The following is a 22,929-nucleotide window of genomic DNA, read 5'->3' on the forward strand; positions in this document are numbered from 1 at the left end:
AATGGCATGCTTCTCTCATGTCAGAAAACACAGCAATCCTGCTCCCATTTCTTCTCTTTCCTGGTGCCCGCCACCATTCCTCCCTGATCAGATTGGCTCTTTCAATCCTGTGAAAAGGAAAAGAAAATGCCTGGGCCCCTTGCCCCGGGGCTTCCAGCCAGCCCTGCGCTGCTGCTGCCAAGGCCAACTCTTCCAGCCAGGGGTCTGGGCCGGGAGCAAATGCAAATGCAAAAGACTTGCGAAACTCAGCTTTCTCCTTTTTTCCATTAGCAAAGCTTTCTCCCGGGCCGGGCCTGCCTCTCCAGATCAGAGGCCACCTTCGACTGGCTCCTATCTTTTCTTTCACCTCCTATGAGACCTGTGACAACTTGCTTCCTTCTTCATATCCCATCGCCTAGTACCCCTAGGTGGTGCCCACTGCAGGGCGCCCACCCTCCAGGAAGAGGCACCTCGGGGCGGGTTCGTAGGCCTGGGCCGCGCACCCGAGCGTCTGGGCGACCCTGGCGGCGCGCCTGGCCCCGCGCCCGACCCCCATCCCCCGCGCGCTTTCTCTGTTTTTATTCCAAAAATCCTCCTCTTCCGCCTCCCTTCCCCGCCTCCAGGTTTTTCCCTTTCCTCGAGGAAGCGAATCAGATCGCTCAGGGCGTCGCGGAGCCGAGCGGTCTGCGGAGCGGGCAGTGAGCGGGGACCGGGGCGCAGGAGCGGGGACCGGGGCGCAGGAACGGGGACAGAGCCTTCCCGCGGGGCTTTGCTGGGCTTTGCGGGGCGCGCGGCGCAGAGTCCCGGGCTGCAGCTCGGCGGTTGTTCTACATCCTCAGGTGGGTGAGAAGTTTGGCGCTTGCGGTGCAGACAAGGTAGCGACGTCCAGCCCTGGGGCGGTGGCGCCCGAGCGCCCCCGGGGTCCGCACCCCTGATCTCCGCGCGGGGCAGCCGCCCTGGTGGAGACTCTCTGTTGGGGGGACTCACTCTGTCCGGGGGACACGCGCTCTCGAGAGGCGACGGCACTCTACCTGGCCTCTCTGTCGCGTGCGACAGGTCCCGAGTGCTGGGTCCGCTGGTGGCCTGGCTGCAGTCCCCGGGCTCCCACCGGACTCGGGCCAGCCGCTCGCTAATAGAAGGGTTTAAGGTAACTTCTGTAGGTGGCTAAGGGGAAGCGGGGATGGAGGGGAGGAAGGGGAGTTACCGGTCTTTCACACCGTCAATTCAGGCAAACAGGGGAGATGCTATTGATTTGAAAGTGTACTTGTTCTTAAAAAAAAAAAACAAACAAAAAAAAAAACTGTTCACATTTCAATATTTTCAAATATTTTTTTCGTTTATTTTATGGCTTTGTTGAGCTACTCCTGGGACCTATAATTTAGTCTTGATTTTTAACTTTATATTGCATATTTAAAATCGAGCAATTAAAATAAGCATATTATATATTTAAAATGGAACCATGTAAAACAAATACATGAAAATATTATGCATTAAGTTTTATTTCCCACCTACTTAAAAGAGGATAGACTCAGTATACTAAATTGCATGCTACTGTAGTAGCAATAGATAACATTCAGCTATCTGCTGTTATAGTTCATTGTGAAACACAAGCATCCTTTCCATTCAATTTGAATGAGGCAAGAATGCTTATAATAGTGCTCTTAAGACCTTGTTGGGAATTGCACAGGCTAGTAACATTAGTCACAACACAGCAACATTCTGATTAGAGAAGAACACCCCGGTTGTGTATCTTGAATGTTCATAGGCAGCAACTTCATAGGACAAGTAAGAAGATTTAACATATTTTTCAACTGCATTATACTAAATTTATATGAGGCTTCACATGTAAATTAGAATATTCAATAAAGCAAAATCAACTTGAATTTGGCATGAAAAAAATTTGAAAAATCTGTTCTATAAAATATATAAAATTCTAGGAATTTAAATGAAAATAAGCTACATGTTTATATAAGAATCCAATAAAATATATAATATTTAAGTAGGTAAAATGTCATTTCCATAAAATAATTTACAATGTAAATAGAATCCTAATTGGCATCTTAATTTTTATTAACAAGGCTGATTAGCTTATGAAAGACTACTTGAAAATATGAAGATCTGAGTTATATATATGGTTAACTTGACCGTAAGATTAAAAGGTATTATAAAGTCATAGTTTTTAAAAGAAAGCAAACTGACCCACTACCAAATATTTCTGTGAAATTGAAGAGATAGATTTAAGAGTAAAAGGAAAACTGGCATTTGAAGCATACATTTTAAACAAAAGGAGAAACAAGAAATGACATTTAATTGATTGTGTTTGCACAACTAGGTATTTATCTGGGAAAACTAATAATACAACTGGAACTTTTCCTCACTTAATATACAAATATAGTCTAGATGGTTTACTAATTTCAATCCAAATATATAAAACCTAAAAAGAAAAAGAAAATCTGAATGTGCACATGGCATATTACAATACATAATACAAAACCTAGAGACATTTAGGGATAGAATTTTTATTAGCACATGCATATCAAAACCGGATACACACAGGAGGACATTAGACATTAGAGTCTTATAGTACTGAGGATCAAACACAGGCCCTCCCCATGTGCTAGGCATGGGCTCTGTGGCTGAGGTGCATCCCCAGCCCTTTTAAAATGTGTTTTTCTTCTTCTCTTTGAGAAAGGGTCTTCCTAAGATGCCCTGGTAGTCCTCTACCTTGAGATCCTCCTGCCTCATCCTCCCAACTTGCTTCAGTCTAGATGTGTGCTACCATGCCTGCTCAGGCCAGAAGTATATTTACAACAAAGTATATTTTGCTAATATTACCTAGAACTCTTATGAATGATCTTGAAAATCAACAACCCAATTGAAGATTAAGAGTCCATTCAAAATAAGATTTAAAAAAAAATACAGGTAAGCAAATGATGAAGGCTCCCAGTCATACTAATTATATTAAAAAATTCAATTAAATTAAGATATCAACTTTTGCCTGACTTACTGATTTTGGAAGTCTGATAATACTTACAGTTGTTGATAATGACTTGAGAGGAATATACTTTTACAAACTTATAAGGATAATGTGAATTGGTAAAAAAAAAAAAAACTTTAAAGATGATAACTATTAAAACTTTCAACTGTTCCTTCACTTATTGGAATTTATTCAGTAAAATATTCTCCCAAAAGTCCAAATAAAAATTTATGTCAAGCCATAAGCCAGGCATGGTGGTGCGCATCTGGAATCCCAGCAGCTCCAGAGGTTGAGGCAGAAGGATCACAGTTTCAAAGCCAGCCTCAGGAATTTAGTGAGGTTCCAAGCAACTTAGTGAGAACCTGTCTCTAAATAAAATATTTTAAAAGGGCAGAGTTTAGCTCAGTGTTTAAGCACCCTGGGTTAAATCTCCAGTATCAAAACGAACAAGAAACTAAATATACTAAATATACTAAATGTGAAAACAATTCTGAAACCATTGATTAGGATTTGGTTGTATAATTATGGTTCATCCAGTGGTGAAATCATAGATAATCTAAAAAAACCAAAATATTTGGTAGGTCTATATGATTTCACATGTAAATATGTCCAAATATATTATCAGAAGCACAACCAAAATAAGGCAGAGCATAGTATATGTACTCTGTGTATTCATGCATATACAAACTGTGCTGTACATACACACGCATGCACACACTGGCACACACACAGAGCAGCATGTTTTGTAAGTAATAATTTGCAATATTGAAAAAGTTAGGCTGATATGGATATTCATGTTCTATCATATATAATGAAAAGTTATGTTATTAGAATAGGAAGATCATAAGATGCTCTTGTGATTAGTAGTTTATACAGAATATATCCCTCCTGAATATATTAATTATCATTCACAAAGCTTTCCATATTCTCTTCATTTGCTTTCTCTTTGAAGATAATTCTTTTAGGTACTGTTGGAAATCCTTTTCTTTTTCTCCTTCCCTAACAAGGATGCTTACATTTATTGTAGGCACAGATGTGAAATATTCTTTCTGAAGGATTTCACAACCCATTAACTTTGTTAAAACGAAAAACTATAGGACTGTTCTTCTAACACCTCTTATGCCTTTCATGAGCATTGTACTGAAATTTATATTCCTAGTTCCCATCCTTTACGATAAGAGAGATAGATATGCTATTCTTTGAGATGGAAAGCATCTAAAATGGACTACAAAAAATTTAAACAATTCCATGCAAAAAGTACGGTTGTTAAACATGACAAATTTTGAAACAAAATTTTAAGCATAAAATTTTAATATCATTCTTATGAAAATCAGAAACAAAACTAATAATTAAATAAACTAGTGACAGGCAGTACACAGAAACGGAGTAGTAAATGACTTTCAAACTTAATAAAAGCTGTTCAGCCTCCATTATCATATATAAAGAAATGAAACTTTTTATTTTTTTAACCTAGCTGAGTAGAAATGGCAAAGATTCTGATAAAAACACTACATTGGATGTGTAGTTTTTTGGTCTGTGTGTGATAATTCAAATCTTTGGAATATAATCTGCTTTTATCCAAAATGCACAAAACTTCAATCTTCCCATTATGCTTCCAGGAATTTAATGCACAAATTTTACAATTATATATTGTTTGTTTCAGTATTGTTTGTAATAGCATAAATTTGGAGACAATTTAAAATTTCATTATTAAGCATCCAGTCGAATACCTTATGGTACATTTATTAAAAATAATAATGTCAGGTGAGCTGAAACAGTCAATAAGACATTTTAATAAATGAAAAAGACAAGATGCATAAAAGTATATGGAATACTGCCATGTGTATTTAAAGTTATATACATTTGTTTGTATATGCTTAGAAAATCTCTAGGAAGACACAGAGTCTAATATACAGATGTTTAATAGAGATTAAGTAGGAGGAAGTCTTTGTGTCATAACAATTTATGCATAGCTTGACTCTTTGAATAATTTTTTGCATATAACATCTATTTAAAAATGTCTTTTTTATATAAAAATTGATTTATACCAAGATGATCTAATTTTAAGCCACATGACATCCTCCTGTTTGAGTAGCCAAAAAAAGACACATTAAGTGTTATCTGGCAATTTTCCATATAGTGTTGATGGTGTGGTAATGTTTTCTTAAATATATTATAGAAACATCATGAAAATATTGTTCTTCTGATAACTTTTTAATATTACATAAAACAAATTTCTTTCTTGGAAGCTAAAATGGAAAAACCTAATAATCTCTTTAAACAATTGGAACTAATTTAATATATTTAATAAAAGTTGTAAGTTTGCTTCCATGCAATCTCATGTTTTATTTTAAAATAAAGCTACCATAACCAACCTCCAAGATCATCAACATTGGCTACAAAGAAGGAGTTATTCTACCATATGCTTTTTCTTTGGAAGGATTCATGGTGTGAATAAAATGAGAACTATATTTAAGTTGTAAAACAATTCTATAAAACTGATTAGATGTTATCAACATTTTTCATCTGTTCATAGTGAAAATTAATTATTTATAAATTTCTTATAGAATTGATTTTATGCAAAAATGCAAGTAAATGAATATATGTAACATGTACAGTTGTAACAAGATTATTTTTATGTGACATTTTTAATGGATATTTTTATCCCAGTAGACTTGTGTTTATCTTGTCAGTTTAACTTTTATAAATGCTTTTTGAGTTTTGATAGCTCATCTAATTCTAGCCTGTGTTTTAGCAACTTTTTAAGGTGCCAGGGTGAGGAACAGGCGTGACTCAGTCGCTCTGTCATTAGACCTTAATCCACTCATATGGAGCCCACTCAATTATTGAGTTCTCTGGTAACCAAGAAGCCCAGAAAACTAGTCAGCACAATGCAAAATAGGAACCAAACATTGGGCTTAAAATCTGTAAAGGGAATGGAATATAAAAGGGTATACATATGTTTCATCTTTGGTGAACTTGGAGAAGTAGTTAGTGATGCATTCACTGTAAAGGAATATATTGTCAGTTTTCTCCTTTTTTTAAAAAAAATCTGACATGAAGTATATTTTTTATTTTATATTTTTTGCAGAAAAATTAAAAAGGAAATATTGTTTACATCTTAACATATTTCCTCCAAGTTTTCCATAATTAAAAAAAAAAAAACAGGGACTAGGGTTGTAGCACTTTCCTGGCACATGTGAAGCACTGAGTTTAATAAAAATTAATAAATAAATAAAATAAAGGCATTGTGTCCATCTATAACTAAAAATAAAAATAAAAAAACGATAAGCCACAGGTGTAACAAGATGCATGATTGTCTTTTTCAAAACGAAACAAAAAACATAACTATCATAATTACCCAATTCATATCGTTAACATTTTATGATGTTTATGAAATCATTTTAACTAAAATTTTCAAGGAATTATTAAAGGAATATGATTTTTGTCGTAATGTTTCACTACAATGGGTTTACTTAACCACTGTGCTAGATAATTATGTAATTTACAGTTACCAGTTTCCATTCCATAGTCTTTTTATGGGAATCAGAAAGTATCACTTAAAATAAAAAACATTACAGCATATTTTAGAATTTGGTATGGAGGAAATGTAGTTGGGTTTACAAAAGAGATATGGCAAAAAATTATATTAGTATCGTACTGGTAACTTTTTTGCATATTGATCTTGTGTCTTGCCACATTCTGAACCGGTTCATTAGTTCTAACAGTCTTTAATGGATTCCTCAGAAACCTGTGAATACAAGAAACATCACAGTTCTTTATTCCCAATCTGGATGCTTCATTGCTGCTGTTCTAAGCTAATTGTTATGGCCCCCAAACCTCCCTGGTCATTGGAATAGAAGTGCATCAGTGAATCCTCTCATCCATTCTCTTAGGGGAAGCAGTCAGTCTGCCTCAGTTACTGTGATGTTGACGGTGGAGTGCCTCTAGGTACCTCTGGTCAGATTGGGAAGTTATATTCTCCTTCTACATGGTTGAGTGTTTGATTTTTTTTTTAATCAAAAAAAGGTATTGGATTCTGTCAATACTTGTTCTGCAATATATTGAGATTTTTGTTTGTCCATTTTATTACTATGGTATATTGATTTTTTTTGCATGATAAACTTTTTTATTAGATAAATCCCAATCAATCATGGCGTATTACCCTTTTTGTATTGCTGCATTCAATTTCCTAGTATTTGTTTCATAATTTTTGTGTGTGTGCATTATAATTATACATAATACTGGGATTTTTTTATGCTGTATTTGTACATGCCCATAACATAATTTGATTAATATCATTCCCATTACCTTCCTTTGCCCTCCCATCCTCCCTCCCCCATCCACTTGCTCTGATGATTTCCCTTCTATTATTATTATTTTAATTAGTGCACTATAATTATATATGTATATATGTATACACATATAAATTATATATGTATGCACACATACACACATACAAATGCGAATCTCTTTGGTGTATTCATACATAGACATATCATGGTTTGGTTGACTCATTTCCCAGTACTTCCCAGTGCCCCTCTCTCTTCCTTCCCTCTGATCCCCTTTCTCTACTCTATTGGTCTCCTTTCTATTTTTTGTTTGGGTCTTGCCATTTGCTAAAGACCTCACTAAGTTGCTGAGGCTGGCTTTGAACTTCCAATCTTTCTGTGTTAGCCTCCCAAACTGCTGGGATTACAGGTGAGCACCACCATGCCTAGCCTCCTTTCTATTTTAGTGAGATCTCTTTTTTTTTTTTTAATCCCTTTTCTGCTATCCCACTGCCACCAAATTCCACACATGAGAGAAGACATTTGACTTTCAAGGTCTGCCTTATTTCATGTAGTGTGATGTTACCCAGTTCCATTCACTTACCAGCAAATAACACAATTTTATTCTTCTTTATGCTGAGTAAAACTCTGTTGTGTATGTGTACCACATTTTCTTTATTCATTTATCTGTTTGTGGGCACCTGGGCTGATTCTATGACTTGGCTATTATGGATTGAACTGCTGTAAATATGGTGTGCCTGTGTCACTGTACTATTGTACTATGCTGATTTTAGTGTTTTTGAGTCTGAATTCTTTAGGGATATTAGCAGAGCTTTCTTTTCTTGGGATGCCTTCTTAGGATTCTGATAGCAGGTTCATACTGACTTGATAAAATGTTCTATTTTCTGGAAGTTTTATTTTATGTAGGAGTTTGTGAAGGATTGTTATTCATTCTTTATTAAGCATTTTGTAGAAGTCATCAGTAGAGTCATCTCTGCCTGGATTCCTTTGTGGGGAGATTTTTGAGCACTCTGTCATTCTCTTGTTATAATTCTATTGAGGTTGTGTTTCTTCCTGGATCATTATCATTCCTTTGATAGTGTGTTTTTCTAGGAATTTTTGTAATTCATTAGTTTAGCTAATATTTTTGCAAAGGTACGTATGATTGTTTTTTTCCTTTTGTGCATTGCTAGGGTCAAACCCAGGCCCTCACACATGCTAAGGATATATTCTGCCACTGAGCTATATCGCCAGATCAGTTCATTTTCTTCCATAATGTTTTCTCTCTGTTCTTCACAGTGGTTAATTTTTTCTTGATTTATCATTAAGCTCAGTAAGTTTTTCCACATAATCTGCATTTGTCAATTGGGCTCATCCAGTGCTTTTTAAATTTTGTTATTGCATATTTTTAGTTAAATTTTTTTCCCTTTGCTCCTTTTTACATTTTATTTCTTTGCTGAGACATTCAATCTTCTGAATTTTTAAAGCACTGCTTTAAATTTTTGTCATATAATTGCAAAATCTATGTCATCTAGGCATTAACATCTTTTGATTTTCTTTTCATGGGCTGACATTTTTCTGATTCATTGAAACTTAATTTTGTATTCTGTCCTGGAAATTTTGAAATATTATTTTATGGGACTCTGAGTCTTGTTTAATGCTGTAGAGAAAATTAATTTTGTAAATATTTTGGCAGGCTGTTGACCCAGTTGGGTGGAGGCCACAAGTTCTATTTGCTAATTCAAGATGAGTTTCATTTTTGTAATCTTTACCATGATATTCAGATCCCTCTGGTGTATATACAACCCAGAAAATGACCAGTCTGATACATGGGCAGTGTTTTCATTTACTTCAGTTCCCAAATTTTTCATGAGTTAGATACTGAGGATCAGACCCGTACATGCACTGTTTATGGATGAGCTTAGCAGATCATAAACAACTTTTGGGGGACATTTTCCCATATTTCTGCTGCTCTGGGATCTCCTTGCTATTTACCAATTTTCTGGGCCTCTTTTTTTTGGCTTCTCTAGCCAGAAAAATGGGATTTCTCTTACTTTATTCTGTTGTGGGCCTTCCACTAATTCACTTGCATTAAAGGATAAGTCATAGCAATTGAGGTTCAACCCAGCCTCTTGGTACCACAGCATTTGTATGAAGGAAGAGTCCCTTCTCTTATTATTGCCCACACCTGCCATCCTGCTGTGATACAATTAATACTTTCTCCACAGTGGGGTTATCAAAATCTGGGGCATGAAGGAATGGGGCAAAGGAACTATTAGGGAATTCTCAAACTATTGTGAGCTTCAGAAACCCTCTTTTCCTTGCTCAAGCTAAGCAAGAGGGCCTCTCTTAGCACCTGGTGACTGTGACTGCATTTCAGACTGCCTTGAAATAGTTTCAGGCCATGAAGACCAGGAAAAAAAATATACAAAACTGATTCTGTTTTGATTATACTTCTCTGGGCTAATTGCTTCATGCTCCTGCCTCTATTATAGATGTGTATGCATAAATTATTGTAGTAACTCTTCAGTGATCAAGTACAATATCACAATATCGCAGTTCAGTTCTGACGCCAACCTCCCAGAAATAGCACAGATTCTGAAAGTTTAAGGGCTCAATTCCAACAAGACTGCCCTCACTCCAGACACCAGCCACAAGTTTGGAAGTTTCATGCCACCTATACTTAAGAAACTGGTTACAGATTTGAGGATTCCCATCCACCCTCACAGAATTCAGAACAGTACTGTACTTAAGATTAAAGCTCTAGTACAAAGGATCCAAGTCAGAAGCAGTCAAGGGGAGAGACACATGGGTGACAACTGGCACGGTCCTGAACACGAAACTTCAATTCCCTCTCTCTCTGGCGACAGGAGATATCACCTTCCTGGCACATTGGTGTTTATTAACTGGGAAGCTCACTCAAGCCTCCATGTTCATGGTTTTCATTGGGGTTTCTCAGTCTCTTTTTTAAGCAAGGCATATTACATTTTTTTTTAGAACTATTAGCACATTAACTTATATGCACCCAGCTTGGATGGTGGTCATGAAATACGATGAGGGGTATAAAATGTGAACAACTGGAAAATATCTACATTTTTATTTGCTAAGAGTTGATCAGGGTTTTCAGATGAATCAAGTGAAATATTTATGATCTCATTTACATTTTATAGTATGAAATACAGAATAATACAGACTTAGTCCATTTTCCATAGTGTTTCGGGATGATTGAAAAGAGCCTCAATGTTTATATGTTGAAAATATAATAAACATGATAGTCTTTAAGTTTTAGCAGAGGTATTTAATGTAGTTTCATTATCTGCTCTTTTTAAAATCTCCTATTAGGTAAAACCAATCATCTGAATGATATTACTAATGTTGGTATTCTAAAGGAAAAGAAAATTCTGTAGACATTTAAGCCATACTCTAATTTGTCTTTTGTTTACTTACAAATAGGAAAAAGCCTTTTAGCAATGTTTTACATTTTCTTTATCCCAGTTCTTCTGACTTTGAAATTCATTATAAGTGGTGTTTATGATAGTGCATCTTCTAGAACCTTACTCACTGGAGGGAGAAGCTGCTGTCTGCTCAAGACCCCGCAGAAAGTATTACACGTGGATAATCAGTAATACAGGTTGGAAGGCTAAATGGCCATTCACTGTTTTTGCATATAGACATTTATTTTTGTTCTCTCCATCAGTGGGGATATTTTACTAGTGAAATAATAGTAACCATGCAAATAAGGCCTTGCCATGTGCCCACTCTTTTAAGTCCCATCAATGTGGAATTATTTTAGTCTTCATACTAGTTCTGTGAGGTTGATCCAATTGCCACATGCTCATGATACACAGAATAACCCAAGAACAGACTTCATCATGGTCACTTGGCTCTTAGGAAGAGACCTGGGACTTGAACCCACACTAAGAACCACTGTCCATATTGCCTGACAAGTGCTGGCGTATACCCTGTAACAGCCGTGCAATCTTCTGCTCACCTCCAAGTACACTGAAGAGGGGAATAAAATCTCTGAAGGATGTCAGTCAGCCCAAAGGATGGCAGGAGAAAGGAGAAAGATGGGAGATGGTGGCACCTGGTATAGTACTGTGCAGGGACTAGCTATTTTTCTAAAACAGCTAAGGAGCTGTCCATAAATGGCCTCTTGCTCTTTCTTTTCTTCTCAGGGATGGGGGCATTGGAGACAGGTAAGACCCCAGGTTTTAGAATGCATGTGCAGGTTCCAAGCCTTGTGCCTAGAGATTTTCACTAGCCCATAACTTTTCCTGCCCAGAGGCCAAGACAGATGATAGATCCCTACTGATACTAACAGGAAAGAGCTGAACACTGGATTTTATGATCGAAGTTTCAGATATCCCTGGTGTGGACTCTGTAGCTTTGTGCTCCATGACACAGAAGTGAAATTCAAGAGTGAGCATATGACAGCTGCAATGTTGCAGAAAAGCGATATTCACGCAAACCCTCCCTTGCTGGAGGATGTTGTGTGAGATATCAAGGTTGCGGTGCAAGTCAGCAAAGCCCAGTTTCACCAACCTGGTCCTCTCCATCTCATAACTCCTTCCCTTTGCATCATGTTCCAGTCAGTATAGCTTCCCCTGTGTGAACCATGCATACCCCAAATGCCAAGGCCTTTGCAACTAAGAGTTGTCTGGACCTTGTAACACTGACCTGTTAGGGAGGCATGGCTCAGTTTTCTAGACCAGTTTCCATCTAGTATGCCAAAAGTCATCTCTTCAACCTGTGAGGTTAGACCACCATTAATCCCTTTAGCCCCTCTTCCTCATACAACCATTTTTCTGATTTTTTTTTCACCGATTAACTAGTATTTCCATAGAAGTTAAGGGAGTATGAAGGTCATTGCATTCTAGCTTTGTCCAGCTAGAAGTTGTCCTGTTTCACAAAACATTTTGACTAAAATTGTTGTAAAATTGTATAAGAAATGGATGAAAAGTAAGGGTGGTGAAAAGAAAAACACAAGTAGTAGTCCAAAATACAAAATAGGCTTTTAGATTTAAGTTTTTCTCCCTTATTAACTTTTAGACAAGTTGTCTATGATATATTTTGATGTAAGTCCCCCACTTCCCTTTTTTTAAATTTTTTTAGTGTAATTGGATATAATGCCTTTATTTATTTATTTGTTTTTATGTGGTGCTGAGGATTAAACCCAGGGCCTTGCATATGCTAGATGAGCACTCTACCGCTGAGCTACAACCCCAGCCCCCTTCTTATGTTTTTATGCTTGGGTTTTGTTGTGTTTCTTAGATCTGTGAGTTTATACACAGCTAGTAGTCCAAGTCCAAAGGACAGGGGAGGTAAATAGCCCTTCAAGCACCTACAGCTTGTGAGGCACTATGCCATTTCCTTGACTTCAATTCATTAATGTTAGTTGATTTTTAAAATGTTATAGATATCCAAGTTTTACAGATTGGCTTATTTACTTAATTGTGCTGCTGGGTATGAAACCTAGGACCTCAAGCATGCTGGACAAGCCTCTGTCACTGAGCTACACCCCCAGCCCTGATCAATCTACCTTTTCAAGTTGTTATTCAATCACTTAAATCAGATTTGGATTTTTAATTTCGGCCTGCTATGATCTGTTAGTTTTCTTTATATCAGTTGTAAGTGTGCCTGATTATAGGATCAACCAGGACTATCATAAAAGTCAAGATTTTGAGGTTTATACCCCACAGGTATTACGTAAGGATTGGGATACAACATTCTGTGGTTTTTTCAAGTTTTATTTTGAAAATGAAATACTTGAAAACTAATAATTTTCAAATCTATGTCCTCACCTAGACTCAGCAATTATTAAAATTTGCTCATTTTACCATTCCATAGAGTTTGCCACTATTGATAGCTCCATAGATGATAGATACATAGATGAACAGATGGCTAAGTGGATGGGTGGAGAGAAAGATGGATAATCTTGACCCTTTTCACCAAGGCACTTTAATCTGTTTGAATTAGTTTCATGGCTGTCATGGAGTTTCAATAGTGATCATGATCTCTTGATACTTTGCAATCCCCAGATTTAACAACAACAACAACAAAAAGGAGCAGTAGACATAACTAGAAGAAGATTACATATAACTGTCCAATGATTCTTGTTCATTGTAAAATCATGTTTTGCATATGAAGATGCAGGTTTAAACATATGTGTGCCCTTTAAGTCCTAAGGACAACGTATCACTCCTGTTTCCATTCACCCAGATAGGACTAGAACATGGCAGGGTTGGAGCCTTTTGTAGACCACTACCAAACCCCTTTAACCCCTCTTCCTCATACAACCATTTCCCTAAGGTTTTTCTTATTCATCAGCTAGTATTTCTTTAATAAGTTTTCCTCCATATATGTAAAGGAGAGTGTTTTGTTTCGCTTTCCTCTTGAACATCCTAAAATGGAATCACGATATATATTCACCCACACTTGCCTTTTTGCTTAGTGGTGGAATTTTGACTTACTCTGTCTCTGTGTGTAGCTGTGGTCTGCTTTGGCTATGGTACACTGGCTGGCACACTGTATGAATAGACCAGAATAGTTGACCACTGATGGACATTAGGCACGTTTTCTTTACTTCTTTTAATATGAAGAGGAGTGTCAAAAGCCCCTTGTGTGTGACTGTGTACGTCTCCAAGAGTCACTTGTGAGTGTGTCCTTGGGAGTGTTTAGAGTTGAAAGTTCCAGAAAACCATGGTCATTTTCTTAAATAGTAGGAATGAGCATTGTTGAAGAATAGGACTACCTCGCTGAACTCTTTGCCTCACCTAGAATTGGGTCTTTTTTGGGCCCAAATGCCTTTTTTTTAAACTTCTTGAGATACACAGAATACTGTACTTACTACAGATCTGAAGGTGAGTGGACGTGGTCCAGGACTGGATGAACTCTCTCCTGGCCAGACGATCATTTGAGCCAAGAATCTACACACTGCCTCATGCCACAGTGGTTTTCATTGCATCCAGTGGTCCACCTGGATGGCCCGCTCATCTTCTTTGACCTATCACTTCACTCTGGTGACTTTTTACTTCACTTGGACACAAATTGCCACATCCCATACTCTGATCAACAGGGTGATGTGTGAAAAGGGAACCGTCTTAGGATTTAGAAGTACTTGCCTTTAACTGGACTGGCCATTTATGAATTAAAGTGATGTTGGTATGATTAGAGATGATATATATATATATATATATATATATATATACACATATATATAAAGTGCAAGGCCATTTGCCTGGTCTTTGATAAGTATTCAGTAAATTATAGCCTCTGTTGAAATTGTTCTCTTTGTTCCTTTTCATCACCCAAAACTCAGAAATCTGGAAGTCATAAAAAAAAAAAGAAAGAAAAGAAAACAAATCCTGATTGAATCTGGAAAATTAAATTTCAGTCCACCACACCCCTTCTTTCAACTTCCAGTTTCCTTCATCAAGTGTTTCTCATAATATTCACATACATATTTTCCATTTAAAAGTCCAAGTGGTCTTTCTTTGGCCTCTTCTTAAGCATAACATACCTCAGCCTGAACTGTTGAGTCCTGCTTTCCCGTCCTTCCATTTATCCTACCACCTTCCTCTGTAGTTAAAGTCATCACCACCCACTGTTTCCCTGGCCTGAAAACTGATACTCCCTTGTGCCCTCTCTTTTCCTTGATCTATCAGGGACTCGTTTCTTTTATTTGCACCCCACTGAAGTCTAAACGGCAGCAGAGTGAGCAGCAGAAGTTGTTGGGGTTTTGTATTTGTTTTACTGTATTCTCAGCCTCTGTAATAGTGTCTGGTATATAATAGGAGTTCAGTAAGTATTTGTTGAATTCATGAACTACTGAAAGAAGGGTACTGGAGGCTAAGAACTTACAGAAGTTTTCACATCTATCACTCGGTAATAACAGTAAGTACATATTGGGTGTGTGTATATATATATATATATATGTGTGTATATGTATGTAAAAGCATTAACTGATTTTGTTTTTCAGGATTGACTGGATTTCTTCAAAATGTCAGGTACAGTTTCATGAATAAATTTGAACTCGATTTGTTTTCAAATGTGAATTGTGATATTGCTTTCCTTAAAAAGGGAGTTGTTATCATTTTGAAGGTTTTTATTATTTAGCATTTGGAGGTGTGTGTGTGTGTGTGTGTGTGTGTGTGTGTGTGTGTGTGTTTGCATATATTCATTTATGCATGTGAGCATCCCTATCTGTCTATTAGAAATGGTTTAAATAACATTTCATATTGGCCCATATATACCGAAAGATCTTTTGAGTATGTGGAGGAAATTAGAGAAGTAAAAATATGTCTACATAGAGCCATAGTGGTGAAGAGTAGACAGTGACATATGGCCTTGACAGAGAAGGCCTGAGGGTAGGACTGCGGTTTCTAGCAACTGCAAGAGAGAACACCACGATTATGAAATCTGTGTTTACTATGGGATAGAATTTAGCTGTTTGCTTAGGAAATTCAGAACATTTTCTTAACAAAGAAAGACTGAAAAGCAAAATCTCTCTATCCTCAATTGGAGGACGAGGTATATCAACATGCAGAGGGACTTCAGTCCCTCCCCATTAGCAGTGACTGTAGATGATAGGCGGTTTTAGATAGAACATAGTAAGAATGTGAGTCACCAAGTATTGAGTGATCTGCACACAACAGACATGTGCTCCACTACCGGTTTTCAAAACTACTGAGTATTTGTAGTGGTAAATACTAAATTTCTTTCAACACCATTTGTCAAAAAGAATAAGGAGAAATTAAAGTCTCTGTGTATTTGCATATATTCTCCATATGATAGGAAAACGGCTCTTTGTTTTCATGAGGGAGTTTATTACACAGGCAGGAGTGAGCCTCAGGTCAGCTGAGCCACAAGTGTGAAAATTATTGCTCTAGTCACAAGCACAATGAATTCCTTAGATTTATCTTTTAATTTATCTGACCTAAAATTTATAATATGAATTAGTAGGTTATTGTGTAATAGATGATGAATTATAGCTTTTTATAACAAATATAAGCATATTCCTTGACGCATACCAAAAGAGAAAAATGATTGCATTTTATAATTATGTTATTATTACCCTTGTCAATCATGTCTTCTCTTCCTCAAGATCTAGTCCCTACAGCCCAGGAGCAGCCCACAGGTGAAATGGAAACTCAAACAAAATCACCAGATGCACACCCTGATGCTCCTCCTGACTACAATTCTCATTTTGTGGCAGGTAGGATAAATATTTAGAAAACTATAGTACTTGGTTAAAGTTGATTTTCACATTAACTGATGATAATAAATTGATTCATTAAGTAAATATTGAAAGCTGTTAGAATGCCAAGGGTTTTACAGTCAATCAGTTAGTATGTATTATTGTCCTCATAGGATGGACTGGCTACTGAGGAGGAAGTTGTACAAATGTTGATAGCATGTTATATGTGATCTACTATGTTATCTGTGATCTACTATGGACATAAGAAGAGAATACTCTAGGGCCATCAAGATAGTATCTGACTCTGTCATGGGGTTGGGAAAGCTCTGAGAAAGTTAAGTTTTGCTGTCATGATAAGAATTTCTCAAAGAAAAGGACTATTTCTTGCAGAAAAAAAACTATATGTTCTATGTTCAAAAGTGTGTCGTGGTCTGTGTGAGGCCTGCATGGGACAGACGTCAGGGGACGTGCAGAGAATCGGAAGAGAAGGCTGGGGGTGCTGGCTAAGGAGCTTGTCCTTCTGACAAATAATTTCTAAGTCTCAGTACACTTTGGTGGTGACTTAGAACAATGGGTACTTATGTTTAAGTACTATAAATTATATAACTAATATAAATTTAAGTTATTCACCTCTTTTTAGAAAGCAAATTGGCAATGTGTAAAAAATTTAATATATAATTACTTTTCACTCAATAAATGATTTTAGTTAGTATTGTTTAGAGATTTAGAAAATTCTAGATATGATAGTGCTATTTTTTTGAATAGGTAATTTAAATGTATATTTAGAGGTGGAAACGACTGGGTAAGGTTCTGTAGGATGATGGCAGAGACCTTTTCTTTGCTCTTGTTCTATTAGCCATGGAGCTCGTGTGTCCTTGGGCCCTACAGTGCATTCTGAAAACAGCGGACCTTCCTTGACCTTTTCCTAAATTATATTCCTGTCCTGCAGATGAGATCCATTATAGCACCTTATAACTGGCCAACCGTTCCCAAATCCGCATACTGACACTCCTAAGGTCCAGCCACACTTTATTTAACCATTTCTCTGTATTTTACTTCAGTGAAAAACAGTGTACATAACCTATTTTATATTCAGCAATCACTCTGGATCCATTAAAGTGAAAAGTTTGCCATTCCTAAGAAGCAAACACTGGTTGTAAATCACATTGCTCATCTGCAAAATTACCTATTTTTCTCAATGTCAAAAAAACTAGTTAAAGAATAGAAGACATCCCTTCAAGTGAAATGACTATATATGTTGAAAAAATACTAGGAGTGCAGAGCATGCAACCAGTGAATTTTCAGTTCTAAACATATAATAAAAGTCCTCTCTGATCACCACCCAGTGGGCTGGGGGAAAATAGGGACTTATGACATAAACTGTATTCTGGTAATTCACAGGAAGAAACTTGAAACACTGTGCTTGAGATACTTGGTTTTAAAAAATTCATTTAAATTTAATTCTGTAATTTTCACTTGCATTATAGTACCTGATATGTGCTTTTACTAAAAATTAGTTTGTCACTATTCTTATTTAGAAGAATAAATGAATCATTGTTATATGTAGTTCTACTGGAAAAGGAAATGGCATGATTTTTTAAAATCAGAAAGAATGGTAATATACAATATAACCAGGAAAACTCAAATCCCATATGGTATGGTTTCTCATACTAGTTTTGGTAGGATAGTTCTTTATAAGAGTTCTTTATTTTATGGAAGTGTGAGACTCTTGTTACACAAAATTAAATGTGTTGTTTTGCTTTCTTCTGTTATGTTTTCTTGCAGAACCAATCAGAACCAGTAAGGTCAGTTTCAAAGCTCAGAATGGAGAATAATATACTAGTTCTCCACACATAATTTTTTTTTCTCACTTCTCTTAACTCTAGATAATACATACTTATAATAAAATCCATTTATTTACATAAAATTTGTAAATAATTTTTCTTAGAAATATAATCATTATACTGAATAAGTCCCCTAATGTAAATTATAATTTTCTTTTTTGATTCATTAACTCAAAATTGTATTACATGCTCTGGTTTTATATTAAAAGTACATGGTGTATTAATAATCAACTCAGCAAACTGAATATTGATTAGTATTCCTATGGTGTGATAATCATTATGTACCTTATATCATTAAAGTGATATGATGACTAGTAATCTTTAGAAAATTTGTGTAATTTTTTATTCATTTAATGCTGACTACATTGTGGTCTAATGGCTGTAGGCCTTTTCATCTCATGCAGCTCCAAGTGGATCTCCTTTGAAGTCACTATTATTCTGTTTTCTGCTCACTCTCATTCAGCCTCCGTCAGGAACTCTGTGTGCCTTCCCTGAAGCACTGGTGATTCCCAGCATCCTTTGGTGCTCAGCTCTGTCCAGCCTCCCACTTTCACCTCCTCCATTCGCCCTCCTATCACAGGCCCTCATAAGTGATCTTTGAAACACCAGTGCTTTCGTTTGCATTGTGAATCTCAGGTCCCCGACCCACTTCAGTCTGTTGGGCTCTAAATTTACATCTCCAACAGCCTGTAGACTGCTTCCTCAGGATACCTACGAGTTCTCAAACTCAACAGTCCTCCATCTAGCTTCTTCATCTTGCTCCCAAATTCATACCATCTCTCCCTATTCTGCAGGCACATAAAAGTCCAAGTCAGAAATTCTTTCCACACACCCAGCCTGTTGTTAAGTCACCACTGTCTCTTAGATGTTAATTATGATTTCTGCACATCTGTTCCTTTCACCACTGTCAAACATCCTTCCTTCAATTTGGACGCTCACAGTGATCCTCTATCTAATCTAACCCTCTCATATACAAAGAGTTCTAAACATAAAACAACCACTCCACTTTCCATTTTACTGACATAGAGTTCAAGCACTTTAGTAAGATCTTCCCTATTCTGTACTCTTACCTGTCTTTCTTTGTTTACTGAATCTCCATACACAGCCTTCTCTCTCTCTGTAGTACAAAGCTTCTTAGGTTCACCTGCTCAATCTGGTCTGTTTTCCAGTAAAATCTTTCCTCATCAAGGAGGTGCTGGCTGGCTCCAATATGTTGTCATTTATGTCACAGTGTACCTTCTCTACATAGCGTAAGTGTCTCTTCTCTCTAATCCCATAACACATTATGCATGCATCTATCATTACAGCAGTTATTTGCTTCATGATACCCATTCACTTTTTTTCTTACTAATCTGTGTATCTTCCTCAGGATTGGGTGTCCTTAAAGACAGTCATGTGTTTGTACCTCTTTCTGTTTCTAACCTTAAGCAGGATTAATGTCCACATCGTAGGACTCAAAGCCTTTGTCCAGTTTGGCTTGCACAAGTGTAGGTGTGCTCTATATCTCATTCAAAAGAACTTGGTGAATGTCACTTCCTGAGCTCTGTCAGCATTGGTTGACTCCAGAACAATTCTTTGCCCCAGTGATTTCCCAGTATATATGTGTGTGTGTTGGGGGGGGATGTAGATTGTGTGATGCACAACTTAAGAACCTTAAATAGCTACTACCTAGGGTTGCTTTTCCAGTCTGGAGGTCCAAGCCCTCCACAGAGTCCCCTTTTGGGAGTTCTTCCTTATTTCTGAGTATTAGCATAATTGAATGAAGGCTGGGTGCCTCTGCAGTCAAAATACTTGAATTCTATTTCTATTTCTGCCACCTATCACACGGTGACCCTTAGTAAATTACTTAACCTCCTTATCCCTCAGTTTCCCCCTCTGTAAATTAAAGATAATAATAGTACCTACACACAGATTGATATAAGTATAAGAATACTTAATACTTGTAAGTTCATTAAGGCAGTTCTAGGAGTATAGGAGCTCAGTAAGTGCTTACTACAATTTTTCTTGTGTTGTTTTTGCATCATCAGCCAAGCTCTCTAACAGGAGTTCTTCCTTCTCTGCTTGATGTCTGGGATCCAGTTCTTGGGGCTCAGGGAGACAATATGGTCTCCTCCTCTCAAAAAGTCCTTTTCCTTTTGCAGGAGTGGACTTTTCATGGTCAGCTGTCCATGGGGCTGGCTCCATTTTTCAGGAGCTATCAGTCCCTGCACTGTACCAGCTCTATGGTATTATATCTTTGATTGCCAAAGACGCCAGATTTCCTAGTCTTATAGTCCCACAGCCACCAAAACCTGAATAATTTGGAGAAATACACACCACTGATGTGGCTCCAACCACACAGTCCAAGTTGGACCTCTCAGTCCCAGTCTTTGTTCCCTCAAGTACATTTATCTGGGCACAAGGTAAAACTTCAGTACACTTACCTCTAACACCTTCCTGCTTCCCTGTGGACTGACAATCCAATAATTTTTGAGCAGATACTCAAGAAAACACATATATGTACATATACACATTATAAGGACACAATTTAATCTTCAAAAAGAAACCACACTTTAAACTATATTTAGGTTTTTTTCCCCCTCAAGGAGGAAATCTGCAGAGAAATCTCTTCATCCATGGTAAAGAAGCTCTTGTCCAACAGACCTTGATGATTTAACATTATCTCCATCTTCTCAGTTCCGCAACAGAATCTTAGTTTCCTTTGTATCGATTAGTAAAAGTTCTCTAAGATACTGGCTTCAAACATTATTTATGATGTTAATTATGGGTGGGTTAGCTACCAGAATCCATCCATAGTGTACAATGCATATGCAGATACACTTGTATACATTTATATATAACTAACACCAAGTCATGCTCAATACAGTGAGCATCTAGTATACTGGCAATAAAGTTTGAATATTTCTTTTTTTATTTTAGTCTAGTCTATATCATTTTATTTTAAAAATTGAAATTTGGATCATTAAATTGATTTTATTGTCCACAAATGCATTTTCAGTTTGTAAGACACCACATCAAAACTGTGTTTCTCAAACTTAATGTTGATAAGTGTTACTGAAATAGCTATCCATATAAGAAAAATATGCTTTGAGACAAAAGATGTTACTAGACATAAAGGATAGTTCTAAATAATAAAGGATCAGTTGAACAATAAGAACAATTATATATGTATTTACATAAAAAGGACTTCAAATATGTGAAGGAAAAACTGACAGAACTTAATAGCAAAATGGATAATACAAAAAATAATAGTTGTAGACAGTAACATCCTACTTGAAATCATGAATAGAACAGTGTATGATCAAGAAGACCAAAAGGGAAACAGAAGATGGAGACTCTACAAACCAATCTAGACATAGCAGGTATCTGTAGATGACTTGACCCAATAACAGCAGAGTACACTTCTCAGTCCACAGAGGACAACCTCAGGGATGGACAACTGGTTAGCAAGGCTCAGTAAATGTCAAGCTGATGAAATCCAACAGAGCATGTGCTCATACCACAATGCAATAAAGTTTAATATCAGGAATAAGGGAGGGAAATTTGAGAAATTTAAATCTGAAAAATGAATCAATATGAGGATATTTAAAAACACCTTAAAGTTTCTGTAAGCATAAAACTATCTCAAGAGAAATGAGAAAACAAAACACAGTATACAAAATTTGTAAGATGTAGCTGAAGTATTACTCAGAAATCTGTACCTATAAACACATTTCAACAAAGAACAAAGATTTCAAATCAATAACTCAATTTTCTGCCAAAAAAAGAAAAAGAGAAAAGAAACTTAAATCAAGCAATATGACATAATAAAGATTAGAGCAGAAATAAATGAAATAGAGAAAAGAATAATAGGAAAAATCAAAAGTCAATTCTCTGAAAAAAAATTTAAAAGTTAAGCAATTTTAAATCAGATTTGACCAAGGGTTAAAAAAATAAATAAAAGACTCATATTGCTTCACTTAAAAATGAGAGTCAGGATATTACTACCAATGTTGCAGAAATTTAAAAGTATTATAATGTAATACTATGAAATTGTATGCCAACAAATCAGAAAACCTAGATAAAATGTACAAATTCCATTTTACCCAAGATACAAGCAATGGAAATTTACTAAAATGATTTAATATTGACCTGAAAAGACCTATATAACAAGTATAGAGATTAAATTAATAACTTAAAAATTTCCTACAAAATAAAGCCTAGGCCCAGATGGATTCATTAGTGAATTCTTCTAAGTGTTTAACAAAAAAAATTTTGATACAAATCCCTTGGAAGAATAGTTAGTACTTCTGAACTCATTCTAGGAGGCCAATATTATTCAGCTAGAAAAGTTAGATAGAGACATCACAAAGGAGAAAACCACAGACCAACCTTTCCATAAATAGATCCAGGTGTATTCCACAAAATACTAGGGAACCAAGTCCAGCAACCTAACAAAGGAAGTACACTTGGAATTCATTTTAAGGGTGAAAGATTGGTTTGTCGTATGAAAGTTATTCAAATTTTATGCTTTATTGATAGAATATAGGAGAAAAAAACTGCAAGATTACATCAATAGATACAGAGAAAACATTTGAAAATGTCCAGCATCCTGCATGATTAAAACAGTCAACAAGTCAGGAATAAAAAGGAACTTTTCAAAATGATAGAGATCATCTT

General features: G+C 36.4%; 1 protein-coding gene across 2 annotated transcripts in view; it reads left to right on the forward strand.

Annotated features, from left to right (window-relative positions):
- Nucleotides 1-265: 265 nt before the first annotated feature.
- Nucleotides 266-22,929, forward strand: part of Plscr4 (phospholipid scramblase 4) — a 40,579-nt gene continuing 17,915 nt past the window's right edge. Inside the window, exons 1-3 of one of the 2 annotated variants that reach the window (XM_046431763.2) lie at nt 266-818; nt 15,209-15,236; nt 16,334-16,444. In XM_046431763.2, the coding sequence (XP_046287719.1) occupies nt 15,230-15,236; nt 16,334-16,444 (118 nt within the window). In that variant the 5' untranslated portion in view covers nt 266-818; nt 15,209-15,229. Of the gene's footprint in view, nt 819-15,208; nt 15,237-16,333; nt 16,445-22,929 lie in introns of those variants that run through there. The other variant, XM_058574864.1, reaches the window with a different exon arrangement.

Source organism: Marmota monax, unplaced genomic scaffold (assembly GCF_021218885.2).
Source record: "Marmota monax isolate L192 unplaced genomic scaffold, Marmota_monax_Labrador192_F-V1.1 WCK01_AAM20220418_F8-fsc00022, whole genome shotgun sequence".
In the NCBI taxonomy this organism is placed as follows: domain Eukaryota; kingdom Metazoa; phylum Chordata; class Mammalia; order Rodentia; family Sciuridae; genus Marmota; species Marmota monax.